Below are 21561 nucleotides of genomic sequence, written 5' to 3' on the forward strand. Positions count from 1 at the left end.
GGACAGAAATTCCTTAAGCCAGCACTGTCATTAAAGGTGCAATATAATGAAAGTATGGCCTAAGTAACTTGCCTAAAACTGCACTCCAAGTCAAAGGAAGATGGCCAGAAACTGAATGTAATGCTCCATGGCTTGTCTACACTCTAATTTAAACATGACAGGGCAAGTTCACTGCCCAAGGACCAACAGGCACAGGCCAGCCTACATCTGTGATCATAAACTCGCTGTCCCCAGAGCAGAGTGGCCTTGTCCTAGCTTCAAAGAGCGTATGTGGGCCTGAGCAGAGGAAATACCCCACAGGCTTTCCTCTCTGCTCACCTTTATACCTCACGTATTCTTCCTCACCTTATGATACATCATCACAGCTCATCACAGCAATGCAATGATGACTTTTTAAAGCATTTAGGGAGTCTTTTCTCCCCTGTCTTCAGAAGGTCATTAAAACCACCCACAGCAGCGCACATCCTACGTGTCAAAGCCAGGGCTGCTGAAGTCTCTGCTACTGCCGTTTTTCAGCCTCATGCTCATTGTAGCCAACTTCCAACTCCTTCTGAAAGCCGCTGGGGCTAGCTAACATACGTGTGACAGAGGCTACCACCGCCACCGCCCATCAGGGACGCTGCACTGTGCAATTGAGCTTCTTCTGCTGGGACAAAGCGTGGGAAAAGATCTGGTGTTGGAGCTCAGCCTTGCTAGTTCATGCCAAGGGTCTGCACTGAGACATTTTTAACTTCTAACCTAAAGGGGAGAAGTGAGAGGAGCTGCCATTGCTATAGAAACTTTCCACTTGTTACCAACACAGTGCATCATATGTTGATATAAACTCAGGCTTATTAACACTTTTTTAAGAGTGGTGTGATAGAGTAGCATGTTATTTGAATGTGAATATTACAAGATTCATTATTTTATCATGCACTGCCTTTGTAACTCTTTCCCAGCGTCCACTGCAACATGAGGAGCAGTCTTTAAGATCATCATGCCTTTAGCCCTCATTGCAAACTGTGTTCCCTTATGAGACTTGCTGTGTGTTTTTAGCCAAGATCACACCTTTTGGATGCAACAGTTAAGGATGTCAGTATGACAAATTCCTCCCACCTCATGACCATTATTTACAAAAGTAAAACAAGGCTTGCAGCTTCTTTCTTGGGACACAGATAATCATTCTCCATTAGCTAACAGCCAACACCTATGTTTGATTAATTTCCCATACATGGCTTGAGCCTCTGCAAAGCGAAGTGAGCAACTTGAGGACTTATTTCTAGCACATCTTAGCATTTAGATTTCTGACAACTGAAGCTGACACAGGGTTAAAGCCCACTGAAAGAATGTGCTTCTGCATTATGCTTGAATTCCAGGTGCTCTCTGGAAACTAAACCCTAACAGATTAACATGAATTCACTCACAGCTTTCCTCTTGAAGACAGACCACTTAAATTATAACAACACATGATACAAAGCGTAAAAATAGAAGTATACTGCGTTCAGATCAAGATTCATATCTGCATTTAATTCTGTTCTAAACTGCAAGTATTACTTTCACTCTGCTAGAAATCCTTCTATTTTAAATCATGGCAATGTGATACAAGAAGTTCCCAGCTACTTAAGCATTTGTTCCAAACTGTATTTTTCAAATTCTGGTACATCTGCCTGTCAGAGGCACTCAACCCAGAACAATACTTCCATTTATCTTTTAGAAAATAAATCCTTTTCTCCTTCAACCCACTCTAAAAGCCTCAATGAGCCACGAAGAATAAAAATATGCATTCCATGTTTTTGGGGTTTTTTTGGTGGGGTTTTTTTTTTCCAGTTTGTATTTTTAAGATGGGGTCAAAAAAGGGGAAGATATGCACCATAGCATTACCATCTCAATGTTTAACTCAATTCTCAAGTGTTTTTTATTTGTATAAAGCATAATTTTGCATGAAAGCACAACATAATTTATAATTATTTTCTCCACTGAGACTTGGACACAGCTATTAAACGGTAGATCTGCTGAAGACAATTAATGTCTTTCTCCAGCTCAGGAGCAACTAATGTATTGTCAAGGACTTGTCTGGGCCAAGTATTTCTCTCATCTTCTGCAGGAAATACCCTCAAATTTCATTTTCATAGTGACTGAAAAGAAGAAAGCCTTGGCTTTCTTCCACTTTAGATAAAAGGAGATCTCTTACTTCAAAGGGGAATATTGTTCCTAGAAACTTTGTTTCTACACAGACCATCTACATGTTTTCCCCTACTTGAGAAGCAGTCTGCCATAGGACCACCTTTTTTCTGCAATTCTTCCTGTTCTAACTAATGATCTGTTTAGGAACAGGAAAGGTATTCTGATACTTAAAGATTTAAATGTTTGTTGAAAAAAAGAATCTCCAAAAAGGTCTTACAAAAACATGCTGATATTTTGATAGCTTCTGCGTGATAGGGGTGTGTGTGTGTGCGCGCGCACGTGTGAAATTTTAACATACACATGGAGACAACAGCATACATTTAGGGAGTTGTGTAATCCTCCAAGAAGTGCCAAGCAGAAGAAGCTCAGCTGGCTCGATGTGCAAAGGTAAGATCAAAACAGACATATTTTACAAAAGCAAAGAGGAAATAAACAAAATTAGGCAGTGGCCATCCAAAACACCAGGCTGCATTTCAGTTTTTAACGTACAAGTGCTGTCAGAGTAATCTAATTCTTTTAGAGAAGCATACCAAGGAAAAAAATTAAAGATTAACTAAAAAGTTAGTCAGTTCTATGTCAAAATGACTCAACAATAAAAGGAAAAAAACAACTTTGGGAGGGTATTAAAAACTTCTACACCTAAGTCCCTAAGTCTTTTTGTTTCCTTTTACTATTGAGTCACTTAAAGCTTTTACAGTCTATGAATAGTACATTGTCTGCTTTGGATTAAGAGTCAACATTTACTATTCAGGTAAAAAGAATGAAATTGCAGCAACTGTTTCTTTAATAACTTATTTATTTTTTAACCCCCCACATGTTCTAGATGAAAATACAAACCCTACATTATTTATTAGATCTCCAGTTCCTGGAACCATTAAGACTACAAGTTGCCACCCTTGCAAAAATTTAAATATACTCTAAGTTATCACTTCTTTAAAGTAGCAGTGCAGCAACCTAAGCCGAGAAAGGTGGGTTTTGGTTTTGTTTCAAACAAGTGATGAACACAAAAATATGTTATTTTGAGTGACTTGGAGAAACAACAAATAACATCCATAAAAATCTTGATTGGGTAGTTACGCTCCTTGCTCTGTATCAGGCAAACTTTCCCAGCCAAAGGTTCTCTGTAAAGCAAATCGGGAGAACACAAGATTTCTTTTCAAAGGTCTTAAACTCTCACTAGCCATGCATGCATGCGGCGTAGCTCATCCATATGAAAACATGACACATATGAGAATACATGGCTCTGCTCTGTTCCTTTCTCCCATTCCCATTTCTCCTGCCTATGCATTTTTATTTCCTTCATGTGTCAGCCTTGGTGCTTACCAAAGTTTCAGTCTCTTGACTCAAGACAGCCTAAAACCACCCACCATTTTGGTCAGGACAGTCATTAACCCAGCTGAAGACTACACCAACCTTGCAACAGGGGCTGCCGAGTACTAGAAGTGACACAATGAAGGTGAAGTGAAAGAAGCAGAGACTAGAAAAGCAAAACTCTTTTCAACACAATTTTTCAACACAATTTTGAGGGTATTGGTCAACTGTTTTCAACACTTGACCAACACAAGTTGGTCAAGTATATAAACTCATTAAGTGATGTTTTCTCCTCCAATGCAGTTTTCTCTCTTCTGTAACCTAAACTTATGTGGAAACTGAACTACAAAACAATACTATTCCTCTCATTAGTAATCATCTTACTGGTTTCCTTTTACCTCTTCAAAGGACTTTCAAGATCTTTCAGGGTTTATTGTTAAAAGCCACAATACTCCATTCAAAAATGCTTTATATAAAATACTTGTAGTCTATTTATCCTTGCTAAACAACTGCAAACATTACTGTACTCTTTGGTGGGTAAGTAGGAGTTTGCTAACAACAGGAGAGTTCACACCAGCTGCTAAATAGTGCTTTATGGCTATATACAGGATAGTAGCAGTAATCCTTTAATACAGTTAAAATTTCAGAAATCAGAGAAAGAGAATTGTTTTGGGAATGCATGTGGTGCCTAGGCAGACTGCAAAAACCTTGCAAGTTAAGAGTTCAACAGAGCATTCAACACAATATTGTCAAAATTGTCTTTGTTGGTTACAGCAATATAACATGTGGCAGCTTCATGTGATTCAATCTGCTAGCAATGTACTCAGTGATGAGAACAAAACAGGAAAAAGCTGCTTTGGTCTCTGAGAAGATTTGAGAGCCCATACCACTCTGACACAGTAATACAACCTGAAACATCTGTAGTCTCATGAGATTTTAGCAGCTTAAGAGGACATTCTGGTTTTGCACCCTTTTCACCGAGTTGAGATTTGGCTGTCATCAGAGCAACTCTCCACCCTCCTACTCCTGCAAGTACAACCACTTATTCAAACCTGCTGACAAAACAGGAACAGGTTAAATTAGTTCTGGGCCAAAACCGAGCAAGCTAAACCTTTCACTTGAATACTTCATGAATACTAAGCACTTCTGGGCTGCCTTCAACACATCAGATCTACCGGAGTCTAATCATTCATTCCTTTAAGCAGTGAGCACCACAGTGTGGACAGTATCTGTCAAAACAGCCCAGATAAATGAAGCAGTAAGAGATTGCACGCGTCCAAGTGTCAAGGCTACTCAAGTTCTTTCAGAGGAGATGTATACTACAACAGTCTGCCTCAGGTTCCCTTTGCTACTGAAACTCTAGTAATGGAATTAATTGGTATTTTAAAATTTCTTTTTCAGAAATGCATTCATTTTATACTGCTAGACCACTCAAAGACAAGGAAACACTAACTCCTACAGCTAGAGAGAATTTTCAAAATATTGATAAGAAGGCATCAGACAGGATGAATCCATTTTTTTTTTTAAATGTACCAGCTGCATTTCTGTACTGCATTACTTGAGGCCTAAACTACATTTACAACAATCATCCCAGGAAAAATGGCCTCCTAAACAATGTGTAATACCTAGGCTTAACAGTGTAAATTAAGCAAAGGAAACATGCTCTTTTAAATGTTTTTATTACAGAAAAACAAAAGGCTTACACTTGACTTAAAAAAAGCAGCATTATTTTGTGAATTCAAAGTTATTACAGTGAAGTTGCTTCAAGAAACCTTCAGAGGTGGAAGAAAAAAAATAAAATGCCAGATCCCCCCTCAGACAGCATCATTGCATGACCACAGCAAGCCCCTCAGATTCATATCACTTCTGACACCCAGTTTGTAACTTTTATGCTTTTTGTATGCTTTTCTTCTCCATGTGTCTGTCTTGTTGGATACAACTGGGAGAAGGATTTGATGAAAATGGCAGTACGTTTAAAGTTTAATTTTCAACAGCTCAGTACACATCTGATTGACATTATATTTCAGAAGTCACTGAGACACATGCTTTCCTCCTAACTCTAGCCAATAAGCGTTACAGTTTTAACAGATCCCAGTGTGATCTGTTTCTTTCACCGCGTTTATCATATTCAGGTTCGTATCTCAGAAGATTTCTCAGCAAGTTATTTGGTTACTACTGGTTATGAACACAAACAAAAATAACAGCTCATAGTTGAAACAGTTCTTAGTAGCGCAGCAGAATTCAGAATTATTTTTTCTTCTTTACTACCCACCATAGAAGGAAAAGCAGCGATCCAGTGACCACTTCAGTTCTTGTGTTGCTCTAAGTTTCCAGCCTGAGTTAAAATTAAATATGTAATGGATCTGTATTTGAAATCTTAACAAAAAAAGAGACAAATCAAGAAAACATATTACTGTCTTAATAGTCCTACGTTTTGACTATCAGCACTGAGTCGGGCTAAAGTCCAAAAAAATTTACAGGCTTTTTTTTTTTTTTTTTTTTTTAAGAAAAGCATCACGCCACATGAAAAACTTTCTAAAGCAACATCTCACTCTTCAAATATATGCTAAAACTACACCTCAAAGATTCTGAAAGAAATAATAATCAAAAAGCAAGAAAACTCAAGACATGTGCAATTAGCTATAATGACAAAAATTAGAAGAGACAATTCATTGAAAGAAAAATGAGAAATCAAAAAGGGAAAAAAAAAAGTATCAGACACCTGCTATTCAGTATTCTATAAACTCACTTTTTTGACTGTCCTCCCAAAAAAAAAAGGTTGGACTCAAAATCGGATGTGGAATTTTTCTGAAAAAGATGCCTGAACTCCTCAAATATTGTTTATATTGTTTGATAACAAAAGCTTTTCAGGTCAGGGAACTACTTATTGTACTCAGAACTGCAACATGAAGCCTGCTGTTACCGAGCTACTTAAACGGAAGAAACAAGTTTCTTTCCTACAAGGTAAAAGGATAGAATACATTTTCCCTGGTTCTGATTTATATCATCATCAGGTTTACTGAGACACATAACTTCTCTGTTTAAGCTTACCAATGTTTTTTATTTAAAATTCCTTAATTTAGTGCAATAGCATAGTAAATTATTACATGATCAAGCTGCCTAATAAGGACATCATGATCTGTATTATACAGTAATATACCCTTAAAAAAGGGGAAAAAAAAAAAAAAAAAAGAAAAAACCCAGCATGAATACTAAGAGGAAGAGCACGTAGGTTTTGTTTCTGTGGTACTCTGCTTGACATTGATGCCAAAAGCTTCTTTATAGCTTATCCCTGGAGATTTTAACCCTGGACACAAATTAGTCCTTCTCACAGTCACAGGGTTGTATTAAAAGTGACTTATGGTTAAACGGGTAACAAAAATGCATTATATTGACCAAACTCTAGGAATGGTAAGGTAATATTACGCTCCATTAATTCCTTCCTCCAGCATAAGTAACAGTCCCCAACAAAAGTACCTTAAACATGTAACACCATTCAAAAACCCTTGTCATTGGAGAGTTATGCAAAATTATCAGAGGGTGTTTATATTTACTTCTTCCTTTATCAACTTATACTGTGGATTCAGAAAACTTAATGATCATTTGCACTGTAAGCTTGTGTAAGCATTTGTACAAAACAATTTAACAGGCAATCACATTCTAAAAAGTTTATAATGTACTTTTGGAATATTTTTAGCTGCTAAAGCACTAATAAAGAATTTAGCATATAACTCCCACATCCTATATGAAGTAAACATTCCTGACTGCTAATAATTGTATTATTACAAGGTAAACCAGTCCTCTAATTCCTAACAATTTACATTTAACTTGAGAAAACAGAAAAGTTTGGTTTTTTTTTTTTTCCCCAAATTAATGCACAACAGGTAGAACATGTAACTTCTTGGAAAATTTGAAAGTTGTCTTTAGCTATCAAACTCTGAAAGACTTTACAGGTGTCTTAATCTTTCTTAGGTTTCAGCCTTTTTATAGGAATGAGTGTTTAGCTGGGCTATATTAGTAGTAGTTCATCACATACACTGAGGTCAAGTAACAACATCTTTATCCCACTGTTCTGGAAATGAAAGATTCAAAACTCCTTAAAAAAATGGTGTAGAATTGTACCTGCAAAATTCTTCAGTTTAAATTGTCTTTGTTGATCTATTCAAGACATTTAAGAGAACATCCATATTTTTTAATGTCAATTTCTGAGAAAATTTGAATACATGCAAGTCAAAACTACCATAATGCAGACAAAAAGGTCCTCTTTCATGAAGATCATCAATAAATGACTACCTTCGATAAATAAGTCTATTTAGAAATTCCAGAGAATTCATTTGCTAAACAAGTTAGTCTTTTTTCTTTTCCATTATGTCTTTCTGTTTAAGCTCTCCATCTGAAAGTTCTGTATATTTTCCGTTCCTTTCCTCCTCTTGTTCTTCCTCACTGCCTTCATCCGTGAGCTCCCGATCACCGTTTTCCTTTTTAGCTGCCTCATTTTCATCTATCCCTCCATCTGTATCAGCTGTGCAGATTCCGTAACACATAATGCTGATGACCCCCAGGGGCAACCCAAAGAGAAAGCATCCCAGAAGTGGTGAACTCTTGAAAACAGACTGTTGAAACACAAATTTGAAGTAAAAAACACTTTCAGTGAATATACAAAAATTACCACATTAGTACTTATTACTCTGTCTATTTATGCAAAAACATCCAAAATGACAGCCAGTTTGTTTTTTGGGTTTTTTTGTTGTTTTGTTGTTGTTTAGATTTGGTGGATGTTCTTTCTTTTTGTTTCGTTTAAGTTCCCTACCCCTCCCCCAGAAAGAAGGAATCCTCATTTTAACAATTCCTACTATAAGTTTATAGAAAAAGACTCAGAATTTCAAATATTACAATGTTGCATTGGGACAGCTAGTGTTAGCATGCCAACTGTATATCCTATTAATTGTTTGAAGCTTGAGAAACAACTGTTCTAAAAGTGTTCAAATGAGACAGTCCATCTCTAATTTGTGCCTCATTCTCAAAAATTAGTTTGAGTAATAAGGGATCCGCAGAAACATTCTGTTATTAGACAGCTTCCTACTGAAGAGTAGTTTAATGGCACAAGAGGAAGGACTTTTGGTTTCAAAAACTGTTTGCTAAACACTGCACACTTCCCGAAATTTGGAAGCCACTCATACAGAAACATGTTTCAATTTAAATTCACAGCACAGGTTTTTTGCTTATGTAGGACAAGTGAAGAAATGGATTTGCGTACATCTTCCCAACAAAATTCTGTTAAGCATAATTAACCTGTAAGAAAGATGATTAAAATATCTGCTTTAAAACTACACTTCGCATAGTATTTAATCCCCTTATTAGACTGAAATTGTAACTTCTCTCAGAACATAGAAGTGCTATCAATTTCAGTGAAAGCATGTCAGAAGGGTCAAGGAGAAGGTTTTGAATTTTTCCTATTCTATCTCTTAAAATACATGTCAGGCTAATACAGAAAAGGAGTGAAAAGTGAAGAAACGAATGTATGTGGAATATTTAACACACAAAATATTATTAAAAACTTTAAGCAAGAAGTTAATTTGGCTTGAATATAAAGTATATATATCTGTAACAGATACACAATATATACATTATAAACAAACACCTAAAAATATTTCTAAACTCTCTGAAAATATTTACATCTTTATTGACAAGGGCACCATCTAATCTTATGAAAAATAAAACTTACTACTACAGTAGACTTGGCATCATAGACTACTCTCTTGATTCGTTGCAGAAGTCCATCACCACCCTGTGCCTGAAATTTCAAATGGAACCATGTCAAAACTGCTGACACTTTCAGTTATGATTCCAAAAGTTCATTCTTCAGACCTTGCAATCTTAAGTCCCTTTAGAAGGAAATGAAAAGTAATTATTCTTGCATCTCATGATGCCCAGACACTCCCAACTTCTCAAGCATGGATAAACATTTCAACAGTCTCACGAAGAACGTTTTAAAAAATCAGTGCATGCTTCAACAGTGGGCTGGCTTTCCACTCTCTCATCATAGAGGAACACCAACAGAAACTACCAACTGTCCTGATGTAGCAACTATAAAGTTGCAGAGATCTTCCAAACTTCCCTGCACCTGATGGTATCTATTTATGGACTATGACAGAAGCAGCTAGAAAAATCTAAGTAGTAACAACAAGATATGGAGGTACAGTAAAAAACATCATAAAACTTCAGTCAAGCAGTAACAGACTATACCTACATTAGCACTTAATTCAGCAGTCTTCAAAATAGCTACATGAATCTGAAGGCAATTTGTCTGTTTAACAGGACCAGTTTTCACTTGTCTTAAGTTGCCAGAGAAACAAAACTACATTTTGGAAGTCAACTGATCCGCACTTGACCCTGAACAAACCCCCTCAAATTACAAAAAAATCCACAGAGATGAAATAGACTCACAGAAGGCTACCTATATCACCTTACAGAAAACTACAAGAAAGTCAAGCTGAATAATCCAAGACTTCCCATGGAAGGGTGGAGGGTGTGGGGAAATGTTATGCTTCTCAGAAATTTCACTGTGTTTCTGAAAGTCTTCATCCTATTACTTTTTTACAGGCATGCTTTGAAGACTGTCATTCCTCAACAGCTGCACAATTTCTTGGGCCTGAATATAGCCAAAGACATGCCATCTTATGACTATAGACACCATTTAGTTTAAATGAAGTACATCCTGTGCTGTCTGTCTTGTATTAGCACTCTCACATACATATAGAGATGTGAACTTAGACAGCTCTTTAATCATTCTAGCTGAAATACTGCAAACAGAATGTAGAAAGTTCTAAGTGACACTATGGCAAAAAACAAGGCATCACAAACAAACCTCCTCAACTTTAAAGAACAGAGAAATCAACTTCATTTGTTGTTTTAACCAGGATGATGTATTAAAAGAGTGAAATAGATGTTGACAACATAATTCAGCGCAATTAAAAAACATTAAAAAAAATGACAAATGAAGAATAAAGACCCACCAAATAAGTTACAAGAATACCCCTCACCTTGCAACAGCAAATATACCTATATTACGTTGCTACATCGATTTGTCAGATTAAATAATCCAAAGTACCTCTTCTGACTCAAACTATCTACAGCATACCACCCAATGACATAAAACTGCTGGTATAACGTAAGGTAGGATTTGGCTAACACAGTAAGCATCCAATATACAGCGAACTGGGGCTTAAACCAACATAGGCTTCTCCCAGAAAGCAGTCAAATGATTTGTTAGCACTAACCCCCTTCATGGCAAAGCCTTCTTGCCCTCTAAGTGCAAATAAAAGCTCTGATCCATGATCTCTTTCCAAATTCACACAACGTAGCCTTTTGTTCAACTTAACAGTATACTGAGTGGAAAAAGGAATCTGAGTGTGTTTTCCCAGCACTAAAAAAATGTCCAAGCCATCAAGTCCAGATGGATTTATTAATTCTGCTGTTTTAACAAAGGCCAGCTCATTTTTAATTTTAGAGCAGAGAGAGAGGGGTAAGCTTGTGTCTGTCTGTAATATGCAAAGCAAGTATACTATGTTTTTTGAATTTGAACCTATTATACATCAAGCTACTGGATTTATTAATTTTCTGCCAAAATAAAAGCTAAGTTGAATTATGTATTCACTATAAAGTAAATTTTAAACAAATACATTTAAAGCAAACCAGGAGATGAATAAAAGCTCTCAATTTACCAGTGAGAGCAGTAAAAGGAATATCAAGAGAAGTCAGCTAACATTATGCTATAAACAAAAAAAAGCTTGCTTTCCACAAGAGGTTCTGCAGTCAGAACAGCAAGCAACAGCACACCTCAAGGATTCAGTCACATATTCACTGACAGCACCCAAGACCGGAAGACAGACAGGACAGCAAGACAAAACACATGGTATAACAATAACAGTAACCAATTTTTTCCCTACTTCAGGACCTAAGGAAATAAATACCAACCAACATATTCCAAGTCACAATGAGGACTTACTTCAGCTGTACCATCCAAGATATTGTTAATAAACTGAACCATGTCTTCTGTGTTTTCAATGTGCCTATCTGGTAGAAAATACTGCTGATTGGACGTATTCAATACAACAATAGTAGGGATTGTCAAGTCACTGAAAACATAAAAGAGATCGTTTATACATTTAAAGAACTACGGTGTAAAACATTGCAATTCAGGTAACTCCTACATCATTCAAAAGGGTATCCATTAAACTTCACACCGTGTGAGTTCTAGAGGGAAGAGAATCACCTGAATGGTAGAAGTATGTTTCTCACTGATATTTTTTCCTTCAAAACTGTGCCAGTAGTGCTATTGAAGCTTACTGCATTTTACATACCCACACTGACTGCAAATCAGATACCTTATGACTTACCAGCTAGTACAAGATTACAGATAGTAGCCTTGTATATGACATACTATTAGCAGAATACATTAAGTGTTTTAGTGCACAACAGCAAAAACATAATCCAAAAATTCAATCCCATACAGCCATGGTCCAGCTGATGAGGCCTATCAATCAATTTCTACCTGTGTCAAGTCAAAAGAACAGGCCATACCAACCAAAGATTTTCTATGTCTCTTTTAGATATGGCAGATGAGCTACAGAGCTTTTAAACAATTATTACACAACAGTTGACATTAACCTACACAAGCACTGTTTCATATCACAGAATCAGAAAGAAAGAAAAAAAGAAAGATTAGAAATTATCTCTGGAGATAAACCAGTATTCAATTACTATTCAAACTAACACAAAAGTCAAAATTAGATTAGGTTTAGCAAAATTTAATACTGCACAAGTGCATTGTCCAACAAGATAGATTTAAAAAAATACATTAGGTAAGGTGAAAAATCTCTTGTACTCTTTGCCAATTTTCTACAGTTCTGTCAATAATGAATTTAAATACTAGGTGGCCTTCCTCCAGAGCAGAAGCAATACAAACCTTGGTTTTCCACATTTTTACTCTTGTTTAATAGTGCCTCAACTCATGTACAATTGTAATCCATGTAATATTGATGATGATCTCAACCTTAACTGTGGCTATCAATCCGTAATCAATTATTTCATGAAAATACTGTTTAGTATTTACTCAAGATTCTCATTATTCTTTGAAGTCATAGAAATTATTCCAAATTTTCTTAACACAATTTAGGCTTTTTTTTTTTTTTTTTTTTTAATTTAAATTCAACTCCAAACCTACAGGTGAACAAGTTTAATACTGACACATGAAAATTTTCCAAACTCTCAGAAAGCTAATTACTTTGAGACTTAAGGTGCAAACCACATTCTCAGTAGTCAAGTAGAAAGCATGGTGGCACCTCAGAAAATGTAAGACCAACTACAGAGATAACAAAATAACATCACGCTTTCAAAGGAACTTAAAAAAACCCCACAGCTAAACAACAAAACTGTCTACTGTAACAACCTGCAACATAAGATTCTCTAAATACAATTTTTACCTTGACATTTTTATTCTCTATTTATTAGGAACAAACAAGAAATGTAAATAGCAAGAAATCAAACCAAGTCAGGCGTTTTTGCAAGTGCCTGGTAAAAAGTTATCAACCTCTGTCAAAACACCTCATCCCATCCCAGCCAGAACAGAATAAATTCTATTACTCTGATGTAAAGGATATCTGTTCCCCCTGTGTCATCCCCCCCCCCACCAACCCCGCAAAAAAAAAAAAAAAAAAAGAAAAAGAAAAAGAAAAAAGTGCTTCTACTGCATTTAACAGTCTGGTAACTGAGGTTCTTGGAGTTGGTTGCAGCACAGCTGAAAGATAAACTCCACACAAATTTTACACGCTATACAGAGATTCACTGGTGAAGAAAGAAATTATGATGCCTGCTAATGGAGTTACAGCCAAGTTCATAAGTGTACTTCTATCAGGGACTACTACATCTACCCCCACGAATCATACAATATTTTGTCCTTTGTGAAGAAACAGAATTTGTTCCTGTGTGCATCTAGCATAGTAGAACAATATTCTGCAACAGCTTTCTTGCTATTCAGGAGGCTTATTCTATTTCCACTTGCTGCCATCTAGTGGAAAACTGGACCACTTGCAATACGGTTTTACTCTAATTACTCAAGCAGCCAAATGAAGAGCAGCTACTTAAAACACTGAACATTTTTCTGCATTCTTTTGATGCTTTCCACTTACGCTGGAAATGTATATACTGTAGTTACAAAATAATTAAAAGCCTATGAGTACTTTAACAGCAATTTCACATGTACTACAAATTATAAAATAAGGCATTTTGCTGATTAAGTTAAACAATCCAGCTGAACAGATCTTGCACTAAATCACTACTGCTGCAAATGGCAGTTCTGTCCTCCCCTTCATTTTCTTCCCCCAGGGACCTTACATCCCTCCCCCGCTTCTTTGCACTGGTTCTGGTACTTGGCAAAATACACAGGAAGACATTTCAGGGTTTTGTTGGATCTGCAAAGTATCTCCTCCACTCCCCTAGCCAAAAAAAGCACTTTTCTGCCAGATAAACAGGCTGAAACAGCTCAGTACTCAGACATAAAAGCCTGCACAGGAGAAGCAATTATTTGAGGAAGGTCTCAGTTTTGGCAACTATAAAGCACCAGATTAGTCACATCACTTAATTTCAATTGAGACACAGCTGTTTTTAAATTAACTGTATTCAGGTGTTAATCACAGACATTCCACAGAAATACAGACCTAGTGCCTCCTGAGTCCCTGTGAAGCTCCTAGAACCTTTAGGGGCACAAACACATGCTTTGATGCCCAAGAAAGGTATGAGCTGGCATATTGACCGTAGCTTTTTCCCTTCTTTCACTCAAAAGGCCAGAGGAGAACAAGTAGTCAACTGTAAAGGCCAAGCAACTTAAATAATCATGCATTTTTAGACAAGGGCAAATGTCAGGAGTCTTGTTAAACTACTTATATATTTCAAAATGTACCATGTACGTATCAAGTGCAGACATCTTCCATGATTAATTACATTTTGTGGTTCTTCTCTGAAGAAGCGTATTTCTATGCATGTCTTAAAAATGTATCAGGAATGAAATGTGCCACTTCAGAAATTAAAACCACAGATAAGGCATAACCATTATTTATATTTCCTGTTACAAACTGACATAACTTTTGTCTAGTGCCCTGTAATTTTAATAAAGGAAAAAAAATCCCCCAAAACAACACAGTTCTAGTAGACTAATTAATTTAACAAAATAGACCTGAAATATACTTTGTCAATCAGCATTACCAGTAAACCAAACATTTAATATTTATGCAGTCTAATTTAACAACCAACCAATACTATACTACACGCTGAATTTTTTTTTAACTCATGAAAGGTGATAATTCTTCGTAAGTTTGTTTTCAATTAAATATACTTAGCAACAAGTACAAGAGAAGAAAGAACATTCAAATAAGAATTTACTTACTCCATTAGTAAACTATTAATGTAATCATTTCCATCCATGTGGCCAAACTGGAAATCCCTGTAAGAGCAGCAGTGAAACACAGGATGAAAAAGAAAACAGAATAGTAGGTTTCAGCAAAAGTTCTTCCTTAAATATTTTTCCGACAGCTGAAGATGAGAGCACACATTCAGTAATATAATTCAAAAACTGACAATCTACAAGACAGTCAGCATCCCAAAACACACTCAGTTAAGGGAATGGTCTTAGTAAATATGAATACAAAAGCAGGCACTACAACACATTTCATGGAGAAAAAAAATGACTGATGTCTTAGAAAGGCTAAAGCAGAAGTTCATTTAAGATATTGTAGTACCATGTGTACCCACCTGTGAAAGTTATCCCGATAATCTCTAGCAACTTCCTGAATAATAGATTTCAGTCTAGAGGGGGGGGGGAAAAAGTGACACTGATAATCCAGGATACACCTTGTCAAAATACAAACAATAAACTTAAGATTCCCCCAGTAAGCAACAAGTAGTAACTCATCAGTAATAAGTATTCCCTGTGCCATTAACAAAAACCACCTTGCTCATCTTGATTGGTTCCTATGGGTTGAAAGACTATCTACCACAGTCTCAATGTGATAAAACAGTCAGGCTGCTTTGCTCCATCTATTGCCTTCTGAAGATGCAGGACTGTGACTCTGAAGAAAATCCAAAGTAGTCTGGGAGAACAGCATACACAGTACTTGAACAGTATTTTCTTAGTCTAATTATGCATGCAATCAGAAAGGGACAAGGAAGGTCTTGTTCATCTCAGTCTCTTCAGCAAACACCAACTCAACTGAAAACACCCCTCCTTAATGGAAGTCCCACAGACAACTAATATATAAGCACCACTAAACTCATTTTTAAAGCAACTGAGCTGAAGGACAGCCATTTGCTTAAACTTACTAAGTTCATCTCAAAAATAATCTGAACTCAATTACTTTCATCTATATTTAAAAGATGACACCATAGCTTTAAAGAGCTATGTCATCACTGTTTGCTCCCGTGATCTCATTAACGAAGGGCAGAGAGTGATTGATACAGGAACTCCCATGTGCTTCAACAGAGCCACAAATTAAGTAAATTCAGTAGGCTGAAGTCAGAAACTGGAGAACATCCACCATTAAAACCATTCACTTAACATAGCATTTCTTAACATTTAAGAAACTTCCCCAGTTCTCTGCGTCATGCCAGCACATTTCTCCCATAGTGTCACCAATGCTCAATTCTGTACCTGGTATGTTCCAGTGAAGAGTTTTTATCATCAACGACCGCAATAGCCACAAGTTTTCCTACAATAAGGAATAAAATACTTGAAAGCATTTAAAAAGAAACACATTCTCAGACGGAAAATACTCCAACTTAAGAAGGTTAGATACTCTCCAGGGACAAGAATTAGTTTTAAGTATAAACCAACCTTGCTGCCAAATATCCTCTTCCAGCTGTCCAAATTGTGGTTCTCTTAATGCTACCGAAAATAAATACGTGGCTTAATGCCACACCACTAACAGTCTATGAAAAGAATATCTATAGATAAAGAACTTAAATGGGGAAAAACACAGATAAAACTTAACTCCCTACTCAAGCTGCACATCTGCATATACCTGAGGGTTTGGAAACATTCATTATATAATGGCAATTAAAATCAGTTTGTAAGTGATTGAATCACTATTGTATGGATTCATTAATGACTGTTTTTCACACTATTGAAAATTTGCAGTAATACTCTTATGGCAAAAAACATGGAAACTCTAGACTCTGCCAGTAAATGTCATTACATCAGAGAAAACCCAAAACCAACAAGCAAACCCAAAACTTATTTCACAGACCTCTGACAGAGGAGCTTAAAGACCAAACACCAGAATATGCTGATCTTTTTCAGGATTCACTTTGGGAAGTTTTTCTGATCAAAAGAAAGAAAAACCCCAAAGCCTCCTAAGATGAACCAGATCAAAACATGTTTAGAAAGCTGGCCAAAGGTTCTCCAGATCAAGTATATCCTGTTCGGAAAGCAGATCTTAAGTGTAAGTCGTCAGCTGGCTTAACTAAAGCCTCTAGAGTGCGGAAGAACAGTTTGTTAAGTCTCTTTAGATGCCATGATCCACTCAAACCCTGCCCCACCAAGCCAATCTATTGCTCAATGCCTACCAATCACCACACCACAGAAAGCACTCCCCTCTAAGAACCAAGCAATACTGAAGAATTTTTAGGGCAAGAACAATCATTCAAACCTAGGCTTTCTTAGGGAATAGCAATAGCTTCCTCCCGTCCCACTTCTTCTGTACTTCAGTTCTCACTTTCCCCACCCCTTTTCATACCCTAATACACTACCTAGTGAATATACTAAGAGACAACGACTTTTTAGACTGGAAAAGAAGATGCAGATAAATTCCAGGTACTTACCGTGTATTTATACATAAAGCTCTTAAAAGAAATGATTGTTTCTCCATTGTATTAAGTCATAGATTATTTTTTTTTTGTAATTTGAGGAATTATTAGACAAAAAATTAACAGGAAGAAATATGCTATATTTAAACAATTTCTAACAGCATGTCTGTAAATAACCTTTTAAAATGTAGGTTTCACAATATTAGTTTCACAAACACTTAGAGAACCTAGATATTTCCTAACCTTTAAAACCTGAAAGAACTTAAAAGTTGCATTGAGTATAAATTCTTTTGAAACAGAATGCAGATTATAAGGTGTCCTGACCTGGAAAAAAATTGCACTTAAAGTATTTCTTCTGCTACTTCAAAGTATGTAACCCTTAAGAGCAGCACCAGTCATCTGCCTATTCCAGAAGTCATTTGGCTGCAAAGTTTTCATCTGCCTTGCAAAAGATTTTACTAGAGAAAAAAGCTAAAGTATTCCCGTACAGGTCCACTTTGGTACCTCCTTCTCCCCACTTCCTTACCATATCTAATTTAAAGATATCTGAATCCATTAGATGTATCAAATGTGGATGTGTTTAGATATGTGTTACTTCTAAATGCTATCATAAAATTCCCTGCAGATATTCCAAGAATTAATATATAATTTATGCAAAACATAAGCTGCTCTTAAATTAAAAGTCCCACTAATCTTTTCTGGGACTACAAAAAGATTAGATGTGGGACTACAGGATTAGATACACTAATTTTTATTGAGAAAAGGACTAGATAGGCTTTGGATGAAGCCTCTGGTCAACAAAACAGGTCTCACCAATATCAAAAAAAGATTGGCACTACCAACTCTTAATTAATTTCTGAGGTCAAAAAACCCACATTCTTAGTACTATTTTTTTCTTTAGTGTTAAGTACAAGGGATGCCAAAGAGTTTAGTGGTAGGAGCATCTCACCTGTATCTCCAAGTTCATACAGCGTAAAGCCATCTACATTAAGATAACCTTGAAATCTTTCTCTGTTTATCCAGGATGACAAATCACCATCTTCATACTCTATTAAAAAAAGTAAAAAAAGGTAGGCAATCAGATTTATTTCAGTACTATAGAGTCAAACGCAAAGCATGAAAAGATGTTTTGATGATTATTTTTCCCAAATTAAGGGTAAACAATACTATTCTGGAAGATAAATGTGACTGAGTACACAAAGGAACAGTTTCAATCCCTGTTTTTAAATGGAGGGGGTCAAGTTTCAACGAAAGTAGAGATAGAAAAATACAGAAAGCAGTATTTGTGAGAGGCCTTAATGAAATAGAAAGAAAACAAGGAAAATTATATTTTGCATTAATAGCATTGTGAACGTAAATGAACAAATTTTTATGTATGATTCAGAATCAGTTATACTGAGGGCTAGTTTCAGATGTTGGATGTTATAACCCATAAAGAATCAAATTCTAACACACACCATCAACACCATTACAATTAGATCTTAATCACAAGTAAAACAGGAAAACATAAACATACATGATGCATATACATACACACATATAATGCACATTAAATAAATTTGTGTTAAATCTTATTGTATTGAGTAAGTTAGCAATAACTTCAGGTTAAAAACTGTCATAAGATTGCAGCAAGCAATTCTAAGCATAAAGCTTCCCATAGATCTGCATCCCATTCCCTCTGCTATGAGGAAGACAAAAACCCAAACCAAAACACTAGGCAAGGCCAGAGCATTGAAATGGATTTTGCCAAGTTTTTCTTACAGTGAGTTATTCAAATTTCTGCCCAATCATAACAGCTGCCCATACAACCTTATCCAGTCTTTTATATTGCATCTTCCTAACTTGTTTGATTGTTTCCAGTACATTACAGAAGAGTAAAATTTTTACAAAGGAAGTCAGAAGCCTGGATTATTATGAGCCTTGTGCTTGTTTTGAAAGATTTGGGAAAAGCAAGCAGCCACACAGGAAAACGTAATTCAGAAGTGTTTCTCTTTGACAAGCTTGCCTTCTCCAGGCCTGGTTTTAAAGAGAAAGAAAAAAAAAAAAAAAAGGCTAATCAAGGAGTCTGTAGAGTGAATTTTTATCTGTAGGATGATTAGTAAGGCAACAGATTGAAGAAGAACACAACTAACACAACTACAGCCTTTCTATGAAATCATGAAGAATATCCTTGATGGCCCATCTGGAATATTTTGCTGTGGTACTACTGATCCTCAGAAATTAAAACAGCAGAATAATCATCTGAGTGATGTTTTCAACTTAAAAACTTATATTTAAAACAACCTTATCAAGATTAGATGTTTTCGTAAATAAGCAGTGCAGTGTATCTATAAGCCAAACCATGATATGCAATGTAAGTACATGTGTGTATGTGCACCTAACAGACTGTAATGCATGGGCTTTACAGTATAGTCTGAGAATAACCTGGCACTTATACATGGATATCCACAAATACGGCTATACACTTTTTATATAAATGGCTGGTATACTGCTGTTAATGATGTTAGGAAGCACTACTAGTTTACATGCTGGACAAGCCACTTAAAGTAGTTTATGCAGCCTAAACCTACGTATTAACTGCTACAGTGACAACAGTCCATGTCTCCTTAACTACTTCTTGTGAGTGACAGTTTCAGCAAGGAAAAACAGACCTAACGGTCAACCGCCCTATGTATGCATAGTATGCTCCATCAGTTATATAGGGAGAGGTTATGCCATCTGATCCTTTCCCACTACCAATATCCAAGTAACACAAATGTGAACGTCACATATGCTCAAAGGTATCAGTCAAGGCCCTCCAAATTTAAACAAAGAACAAAGGCCGAATCAGTTTCCTCTTCCTTCACAGCTATCGAAGAAAGGCTTGCTGCATTAACAAAGCATACAGCCTGTATTGCCAAGGCATAAAAAGCTCAAACTGGACTCTTTTACATAATCTCTGAGCAGAGTACACATTTGAAAAAAATCAAGTTAACTTTAAGAGACAGAGATGTGACTGTCAGGAAGAGGCCTTCAGAGAAAATCTGATTAACTGTTTGGAACTGCAAATTCATCTTGTGTGTGACTCTTCAGTAACAGTTTTTATTTTGTATATGATGAATTTGGACAGTGAGTGAAGGGATAACTTTTTTATGTCCATTAATGCCAGCAAAAAATATAATAATAGAAGCTACATCTTACTGAGAACACAAAGCAAATATCATCACTCCTACTTCAGTATTGCTAAAACCAAATGCACTTTGTTCATAAAAACTAATTAGTTTTTTCTCTTGTCCTTCATGAAGAAGCTGTTATTTATCATAAAATTGGGGAATTTCCCGGCACACCAAGACAACCTTCCAAAAAAAAAAAAAAAAATCACAATTGTTCCAGTTTTCTCCATAGGTACTTTAAATATCTTGTCTTAAGGTAATGTCCACTTTTACTTACCATCATAAACAAAGTAAGTTCCATCTTTGAAGACCAAAACAGCAGGCAATTCAGGCAGCGTCACGTACTAAAAGAGGTGTTTTTCAATTAATCCATGGAAGATGATGATTTTTAAACAAGCAAGCAAACAAAATCTTAAAATGTGGAAGTGTAGTCCATGGGGAAAATCTCAACATGGATTTAAATGTTTTCTGTCTACATTTACTAAAATAGCTTTCTAATATGCAGAAGGTGATAAATTAACACAACAAACATTTTCGAGAGGTAGGTCTCACAAAGTATAAATGAAGCAGGATTTTTACTAGTATCTGAAGTAGCATGAAGAATATTTTATTGGTTGGATGTGAACTTCAGATAGATCACAACTTGAGTTTTATCAATCATGCTGTTCCCAATTTGTGCTGTTGTCAGTATACCTGCCATACCATTAATTCTATTAAATGGACAGTCAATATTGTAAAGTAAAATAGTAACATCGCTACCATGTAAAACGCTCTACTAAATCTGGGCTAATTCCTGTAGTTCAGGCTGACAGGAATATAAAGGCATAGCTTCAGCCCTAATTTAGGCAAACAGAACAATGAATGCCTGCATTACCACCTGTATACCATTACATTATATTTAGGATGGTCAGCAACTTACTAAAAAAAAAATTACAGGCTGTAGAAATCTTTCCCTTGGAACCTAAAAGAATCTTACTCAGTTCATGTCTTCAGTAAACTGCCACAGAAGCAATACTGCATCTACTTCTCACTGCTTGCTACCATTCTAAGTTAAAATTCTCACAGCACTTGTGGTTAA

The 21561-nt window shown here is 36.1% G+C and overlaps 1 protein-coding gene across 2 annotated transcripts in view; it reads right to left on the reverse strand.

Annotated features, from left to right (window-relative positions):
• Positions 1-5136: 5136 nt before the first annotated feature.
• The window catches only part of TMX3 (thioredoxin related transmembrane protein 3), a 29542-nt gene continuing 13117 nt past the window's right edge, over positions 5137-21561 (reverse strand). Inside the window, exons 9-16 of one of the 2 annotated variants that reach the window (XM_037380243.1) lie at positions 20761-20827; positions 18281-18379; positions 16178-16235; positions 15283-15336; positions 14918-14974; positions 11483-11612; positions 9200-9268; positions 5137-8087 (exon numbers count right to left, since the gene is read on the reverse strand). In XM_037380243.1, the coding sequence (XP_037236140.1) occupies positions 7821-8087; positions 9200-9268; positions 11483-11612; positions 14918-14974; positions 15283-15336; positions 16178-16235; positions 18281-18379; positions 20761-20827 (801 nt within the window). In that variant the 3' untranslated portion in view covers positions 5137-7820. Of the gene's footprint in view, positions 8088-9199; positions 9360-11482; positions 11613-14917; positions 14975-15282; positions 15337-16177; positions 16236-18280; positions 18380-20760; positions 20828-21561 lie in introns of those variants that run through there. The other variant, XM_037380244.1, reaches the window with a different exon arrangement.

Source organism: Falco rusticolus, chromosome 3 (assembly GCF_015220075.1).
Source record: "Falco rusticolus isolate bFalRus1 chromosome 3, bFalRus1.pri, whole genome shotgun sequence".
NCBI lineage: Eukaryota > Metazoa > Chordata > Aves > Falconiformes > Falconidae > Falco > Falco rusticolus.